Source organism: Rhamphochromis sp. 'chilingali' (genome assembly GCF_963969265.1).
Source record: "Rhamphochromis sp. 'chilingali' genome assembly, chromosome: 16".
Taxonomy (NCBI): Eukaryota; Metazoa; Chordata; class Actinopteri; order Cichliformes; family Cichlidae; genus Rhamphochromis; species Rhamphochromis sp. 'chilingali'.
The window spans coordinates 31,120,067-31,128,122 of NC_137943.1; the positions used below are offsets into that span (position 1 = coordinate 31,120,067).

At 42.1% G+C, this 8,056-nt stretch overlaps 1 protein-coding gene and 1 pseudogene across 2 annotated transcripts; both read right to left on the reverse strand.

Annotated features, from left to right (window-relative positions):
• On the reverse strand, positions 1–2,620 carry LOC308412403 (serine/threonine-protein kinase pim-2-like). Its single transcript, XM_080906734.1, has 8 exons — positions 2,043–2,620; positions 1,792–1,917; positions 1,574–1,668; positions 1,388–1,435; positions 1,085–1,303; positions 815–995; positions 558–728; positions 1–468 (listed from the first exon to the last, which is right to left on the reverse strand). The coding sequence occupies exons 1-8, from the start codon at positions 2,089–2,091 to the stop codon at positions 377–379; spliced, it is 981 nt and encodes a 326-aa protein (XP_080762860.1). The 5' UTR covers positions 2,092–2,620; the 3' UTR covers positions 1–376.
• Positions 2,621–4,478: 1,858 nt separating this feature from the next.
• LOC308412392 (tripartite motif-containing protein 16-like) lies at positions 4,479–7,209 on the reverse strand (annotated as a pseudogene). The gene has a single exon. The product of its transcript is annotated as a tripartite motif-containing protein 16-like (transcript).
• Between the last annotated feature and the right edge of the window lie 847 nt (positions 7,210–8,056).

The window sequence follows — 8,056 nt, forward strand, 5'->3', positions numbered from 1 at the left end:
TGAATTAAACAAATTTTATTCTGATCAAATTTTACTTTAAGTAAAACACATCTTTATTTGATGACTTTAATGTCATCAAATAAAGACAGTTTTGATGGAGCTCCTGACCCAGCCCAAGCTGTCTATGAAGACGAGGAAAAACTCCCCAGGGGGCCAGATCGATGGGAAGAAACCTCGGGAAAGCCCATTCAAAGAGAGATCCCCTTTCCTGGGATGGCTGGGGGGGTTACAGGAACTCCAAAAAAGCTAAATTTTTATTTATTTATTTTTTAAGATTGACCCATTCTATCTATTCCTGTCCAACAGAAAAAAGAAAGGAAGTTACTACAACGTATCATACTTATATGATGAGGTGTGAATTGTGTGTTTGTGTGTGTTATCTTAGCCAGGGGTGAAGCTGGAGCTCCTCCAGTGTTGGGCGCTTCTCCGGGACTAAAGCTAAACATGCGTCCAAGAAATTCCGGCATTCTTGAAAGAAAGAAAAGATCAAAAAGATGAAGATGATAGTTCTAGTGATCCAAGGCATCAGTGAATCTGGAAGTGTGAAGTTTTCTTACCTGTGGACAGACGCTTTTTGATGCTCAGTTTCTTTGTGAGGAACCTCGCGGTACTAAAGTATCGTGCATGAAGCGCTTCATACAACACCACTCCCATTTGCCACACCGTGGTGGGTCCACACCTGTAGCAGCTCCTAATGTACCACTCGGGAGGGATGTGAAGAGGAGTGCCTAACAAACAGACACAATTGCAATTTCTTCTAAAACAAAAGACACAAATTGTTACATCTGTGAAAAGCAGGAGCAGAATATGTTACCATAGAAGATGCGATACAGAGATCGCTGCTTAACAAAGCAGCTCAGTCCAAAGTCAATGATGCGAACTCGAGGCACATCTGAGCCGGTCTCAATCAGAATGTTTGGTCCCTTGATGTCCCGATGAAAGATGTGTTTATCCTCAAGTTCCTTTACAGCATCAACTAGTTGCTTCAGAATGACCTGGAAAAGATGAAAAACACAATAATGAGTTAATGCTTTTCTGCCTTGATTGAATGCTGTACAGTCTAAGGCTCTCCCAGTCAACCTACCTTGGCCTTGTCCTCTGTTAAAGTTCTTCCATGTTCTGCTTTGTATTTTTGCAGGTCCACAGCAGGGACAGGTCTCTCCAGCACCAGGATCAGCTCTTTGCCAAGGTCGAACCACTCCAGCAAGGACACAGGTGCAGATATTCCCACTGACCCTTCTGCTTCACCTGCAAGTTTAACCATAATGGCCACTTCCACTGAGAGCTTCTTCCCGCTTTCATCCTGAAATATTACAACAAAGTGGATGATGAGGAACGCCGCATTCAATCCAGTAATGTAAAACTGATTCAAGTGTTGGACGCTTACCGCCACTTTGCAGTAGACTTTATTTTTGGGAATGTGTTTGATGGCAACCTAGAAGACACAGAGCACTGGTGAGCATTTCCTCAGTATGACATAATGAAAGGTGGAAACACAGCAGACGTCTCAGTTTACGATATTATCCATTATCTGTGTTACTGCCTGTCTTACTACCATCATCTGAACACTTACTGGAAAACGATCTTCTATCCGGTAGCCAGCAAACACTGCTCCGCAGCCTCCTTCTCCGAGCTGGTGCTCCTCCACATATCTGGCTTGGAATTCACCTGAACAGACAAAACAACAAATCTTGTTTTATTACAGCTGTGACACAAATTACTCTCCTCTGTAGCATAAATGTTCCTTTTGCCCTTCCCCTGAATATAAAACCCAAGCTGCTTGCTACTTACGTTTTTGGTCTGCCACTGATTTTTTGTCCTGGTCCACATTCCTTTTTTTTTTCTTGGGTGACTCTCTGTTGTCTCCCGTGGCCTTTCTTTTGCCATGTTTTGCGCACACCTGTTTGTTGTTCAAGTCTGGAGATGTGGAAAACACCAAAAGCACATCAGCTCACTGGATGATAGACACAAACACTAAACACTAATATCTTAAACCTAGCAACCACACTTAATCTACCCCCTTATTCAACTAATTAGCCTACCTTTACCAGAGTCCAACAAGGAGGATGCTTGCTCCTTGTCACCGCTCATATGGTCGAGAAGTTTAGCCTTCTTTGCTTTCTTTGTTGTGCCCTCTTCATCTTGCACAACCTTGCGCTTCACTCCTTTGACCACATCTGAGCTGGTGGAAGGAGCAGCCTGCTCAGCGACCCTCCTCCTTTTTATTGGGGTCTTCTTTTCAGGACTGGCCTTTCTTTTAGCAGTCCTGCTCTTACAATCTATAAACGACAACAACACAGTGGTGAAAAAGAGTCCCCGACATCAGGACTGGAAGCAGTTTGGCAAAGAATTTGAAATTGCTTTTGCTTAAATTATCACAAGTTTATTCTTGGGATAAAAAAACTGACCAGTGCGAATTGATACTAGGTTTACTAAGTCTTACATCTTGATGACACTTGTTGGTCTGTTTTTACTGTTGAGTCCAAGAATAAACTTATTACATTATTTTACCAAAAGACCGGTAACCTTTCTTTGATTAGACATCTTGTATTAAAGCTATTTTCAATCAAACATATGATTCAATTGCTCTAAAAATGATTCACACAGTGTCAACATTTCTAGGATTTGGATTTTACCAGGATTTGATTTTATTATTTTACTTACCTTGATCTCCTGAATCTTTCTTATCTGCTGGAGTGGTAATTTTCCTTGTTTCCTTTTTCATTGTAATTTCGGAGAACTTTTAAACTCGAAAATGTAAACCGTAATGAGTTAATATTGAGTTAATACTCCTTCAAATGTGCGCCCTTCAAATGCTTGACTTTTCTAACTGAATTCTGTAAGTGAGCTTTATAAGTAAACTCTGGAAACTACGGCAACACAACATAGAATCTTGCCTTTCAGTGACTTCACTGACTGCCAGTAGTTCAAAGTAGTTCACAGAAAAACACTCTGGCAGACAAAGCCATAATATTTCATATAATTCAATCATTTCATATCAATTAAACAGTTTCTTTCATTATCTTTCATCGTTTGTATAAAGACCTCATGTATGGATGACAGTATGAAGATTTGTGGTTGACCACACACTAATAAACACAGTGTCAGCTACATTGTCATCTGATTTAAAGTATTTATTATTGTACATTTAACTGTCATGGTAGTGAGTCTGTGACCCAGTGTTTTGTGTTTGTTCATTTATATTCATTGATTATTCTTATGTATGTTTTTGGTTCTCTTTATTGTTTTCTTCTTGTGTTATATTCTTAGGCTTTAGGTTTCTGTTACTTTGCCTTGCCCCTGTGTCCCACGTGTCATGTCTAGTCACTCTTCTTTCCATGTTCCCCAATTTCTCCCCAGTCAGTCATGTCTCTGTGTCAACTCTGTGTCTTTGTAAAAGTCTCTTGTTTGCTGTTTTACTTTGATAGTCTTGTGTGCTATGTTAGTGTTTTCATGTCTGTGAAGGTTCTCAGTCATCTAGGTCATCGTAGTCTAAGGAGTTTGGAAAGAAAGCATCTGGACTTGAAGTTGCTTGAAGATGTTTCACCTTCTCGGATGAAAAGAACTTAAACTTTGCTTGAACGTCTTCAAGCAACTTAAAGAAGTCCAGACGTTTTCTTTCTAAGCTCCTTAGACTATGTTAGTGTTTTCAGTTTTCCTTCCCCATGGTCTTGTTGTTTGTGATTTCTCGCAGCTGTGCTCTCATCCTGTGTCTTATTCCCTCATTTATCCCTCTGTGTATTTAAGCCCATTGTTTTCCTCTGTTTGCTGTTGGGTTGTCTGTGTATCATCCATGACAATTAAATGAAATAGCAAATGCAACTACAATTTCAATGAGATTCATTCCTGGCATTCTACTGCGGTGGCTGAAAGTAGACACCAAGCATTATCACTGTAACTGATGTAAATATTGGACTTGGAGGGGATTCATCTGATAGACTGATGCAAACATTACTGTGAGGAAAATTTTGAATCTCCCAATTTTCTTTTTTTCTGAAAGAAAGAAAGTTGGTTACTGTATCACATTTGTATGGCAAGATGTGAATTCAGTATGCGTGTGTGTTTGTGTCAGAGAGGAGTTTATCTGAGCTAGGGGTAAAGCAGGAGGTCCTCCAGCATTGGGCACTTCTCCAGGACTTTGTTAAAACTTGTTTTCAAGACGTCTGAAATGAAAGAAGGACAAGAGATATCGAGATGATAATTCCAGTGATCCAAGCGATCACATTGATTTTCTGCAAAATTTTCTTTTTGAGAGTCATTCGGCTGGGCAGGGGGTATAACACATCTGCAATGCAGCAGTTATTCTCTCAGATTAGTTTCATATTTTCTGCATCAGATTTGAGTGAGATCCTGGAATGAAGACGGAAGAAAAGACTTTGTTCAAAGTTTGATTTATAGTCAAACCTTCCAGTTTATTCACACAATAAAACATCAACACAATATATGAATTCATTCATTAAAATCACAGTTTTTCCTCATTTCTTTGATGATTTTGACAAAAACAAACACACACACATGGTCTGCCATACTCATAAAGAGAAATGTCGACATTTTTCAAGACAAATATTCCAGAAACATTTAGAGGATAGAGAAGTTGACATTTTCATGTGGAGAAATATTTTAGTAAATCAAAATGGTGATGAGCAGTGATAGCCTCCATAAACAGTCACAGGAAAGATCTCCTTTAAAAACTCAGAAACATCAAGAGAACAACTAGAAGATGTGGAGGTACCACCCATAATGTTTGACTGACAGCTGATCTCTGTGCAGAAATGATGGAGAGAAAATAAAATGAAACTAAAATACAGATTTAAACCCACAATATGAAAGACTTCAGTCTATTTGAGCTTAATCAACTCAGCAGTGGCTCCATAATTATAGTAAACCAACAGTCCAGCATAGAGCGGCTGTGTCATGGTCCTGGGTCGTTGACCCAGCGTTTTGCGTTTTTTCTGATCTGTATTAGTTAGGGTTAACCTGAAGTTTGGTGTATTGTCAGCCCTACCTGTGTCTGTCCTTGGTGCTCTGTTCATGTCCCCGTGTTGTGTTGTACATCAGTCTGTTTCCTGTTTTATTTTGAAGGCTCGTGTTCTGGATTTCCTGTTCTGTTCTGAAGGTCTGTGTCTGTTGTTATTGTGTTCAGCTTGTCTCCTCCGGTCCCCAGGTGTATTAGGTTCAGCTGTTCTTCCCTCCTGTGTGTGATTACCTGATTACCTTGTGTGTGTATATTTAGTGGGTGTCGGTCTGTGTTCGTTGTCGGCTCGTCTGCGTTCATCCATGTATCACTGCATTCATCTGCGTTCTATGGTGTTCCTGTCTCTGCGTCTCTCTGCCCCGCACCCCTTTTGTATGGTCTCAGGTTTGTCATTTAGTTCTCCCAGTTTAGGTTTCTTCAGTTGTTTTGTCATGCCTCACTGCCTGTTTCTGCCATTGTCACTTTGTAAATAAACATCACTCGTATCATCAGTCACTGCTGCATTTTGGGTCCCCCCTTTCCTCCACACCACACGGCTCACTCCGCCAGCCGTGACAGGCTGAGTGAATGTGGTCTGGACTCTGTGGAGGAGAGTCATGGTTTCAGAGACGCTGTAGAAGGACAAAATACCTGCTCTGTGATCCAGGTACACTCCTACTCTGGAGGAACGAGGACCTGAGACACGAGTTTGGATGTTGTTGTACAAAAATGTAAAACTGTTGTTGTAACACTCTAATGCCCAAGATTTGTCATTACATCCAAATTCAGATTCATCTCCTTTTCTTCTGATATTCTTGTAAGTGACTGCTACATAACCTCCTCCCCCTCTCCACTCCACCTCCCAGTAACAACGTCCAGTCAGACTCTCTCTACTCAGAACCTGAAACCACCAAGTGAATCTGTCTGGATGATCAGAATAAGACTGTTGTTGAATCACTGCTTGCACTTTTCTGTTCCCCTCTGATAATAACAGCTTTTTGTTTGCTGTGTTTGGATCCAGTGTGATTTCACATGAATATTTTAAGAATCCAGCTCTGGTCTTTGGCTCTGGTGGATCTGACAGTGAAACATCCACTTCAGTGACTGTCAGTGAGATGTTTGTCCATTCCTCTCTCAGAATGTCCTGTAGTTTATCTCTGACCTCTGACACAGCTGCTGTCACATCCTCAAAGTAGCTCAGAGGACGGATATTGATGCTGGATGAGTCTGTAGACTCACTGAGTGCTGACAGTGAGGGGTAGTTGTGTAGAAACTGGATGTGATCCTCTGTGTGTGAGAGCTGCTTCAGCTCAGCATCTTTCCTCTTCAGCTCAGTGATCTCCTGCTCCAGCTTCTCCTCAAGCTCTTTGACTCGACTCACTTCAGTTTCCTGCTGGGATCTGATCTGCTGCTTCACATCAGAGCTTCTTTTCTGGATGAGATGGATCAGCTCAGTGAAGATCTTCTCACTGTGCTCCACTGTTTGATCAGCAGACTGATTGATGGCCTCCACCTCCTGTTGAAGCAGCTTCACATCTTTCTCTCTGTCCTGGATTCTCTGCTGGATGTTTTGTCGACTCACCTCCAGCTCTCTCTGCCTCTCAGTCCTTTCTGCTGCAGCTGAGACTGTGTCGTGGCCTTTATGTTCATCCACAGAGCAGAGATAACAGATACTCTGCTGATCAGTACGGCAGAACATCTTCATCACCTCATCATGACGAGAGCAGATGTTCTCCTGGAGCTTCTTGGAGGGCTCCACCAGCTTGTGTTTCTTTAACTGAGCTGCTACATAATGAGGCTGAAGGTGTTTCTCACAGTAAGATGTCAAACACACTAAACAGGACTTGAAGGCTTTCGTTTTTCTCCCAGTACAGACATCACAGGCCACATCTTCAGGTCCAGCATAGCAGTGATCAGCAGGAGCAGCTTGGAGTCCAGTCTTCTTCAGCTCCTCCACTAAATCTGCTAACATGGTGTTTTTCACCAGGACAGGCCTCGGTGTGAAAGTCCTCCGGCACTGAGGGCAGCTGTAGATTTTCTTCTTTTCCTCTCCATCCCAGAAGCTTTTAATACAGTTCATGCAGTAGCTGTGTCCACAGGGAATAGTCACCGGATCCTTCAGTAGATCCAAACAGACTGAACAGCAGATTTTTGTTTGATCCATTTGATTCATGTGCTGTGCCGTTTCACTGTCTCTCAGTGACTGTCAGACAGCTTGACTTCCTCTGAACAGAAACTACCTCTGTGCTCTGAAGGGAAACAGATCTCTGCTCTTGTTCACCTTTAGACCCATCCTGATACAGACACATTTGTGAAGGGAGATATATTCTTACAGAGCGACCAAGAGCCAATCACATGATGCAGGGTGTGGTATGTTTGGTTACATACCAGCATCAATATCCGTCCTCTGAGCTACTTTGAGGATGTGACAGCAGCTGTGTCAGAGGTCAGAGATAAACTACAGGACATTCTGAGAGAGGAATGGACAAACATCTCACTGACAGTCACTGAAGTGGATGTTTTACTGTCAGATCCACCAGAGCCAAAGACCAGAGCTGGATTCTTAAAATATTCATGTGAAATCACACTGGATCCAAACACAGCAAACAAAAAGCTGTTATTATCAGAGGGGAACAGAAAAGTGCAAGCAGTGATTCAACAACAGTCTTATTCTGATCATACAGACAGATTCACTTGGTGGTTTCAGGTTCTGAGTAGAGAGAGTCTGACTGGACGTTGTTACTGGGAGGTGGAGTGGAGAGGGAGAGGAGTTTGTGTAGCAGTCACTTACAAGAATATCAGAAGAAAAGGAGATGAATCTGAATTTGGATGTAATGACAAATCTTGGGCATTAGAGTGTTACAACAACAGTTTTACATTTTTGTACAACAACATCCAAACTCGTGTCTCAGGTCCTCGTTCCTCCAGAGTAGGTATTTTGTCCTTCTACAGCGTCTCTGAAACCATGACTCTCCTCCACAGAGTCCAGACCACATTCACTCAGCCTGTCACGGCTGGCGGAGTGAGCCGTGTGGTGTGGAGGAAAGGGGGGACCCAAAATGCAGCAGTGACTGATGATACGAGTGATGTTTATTTACAAAG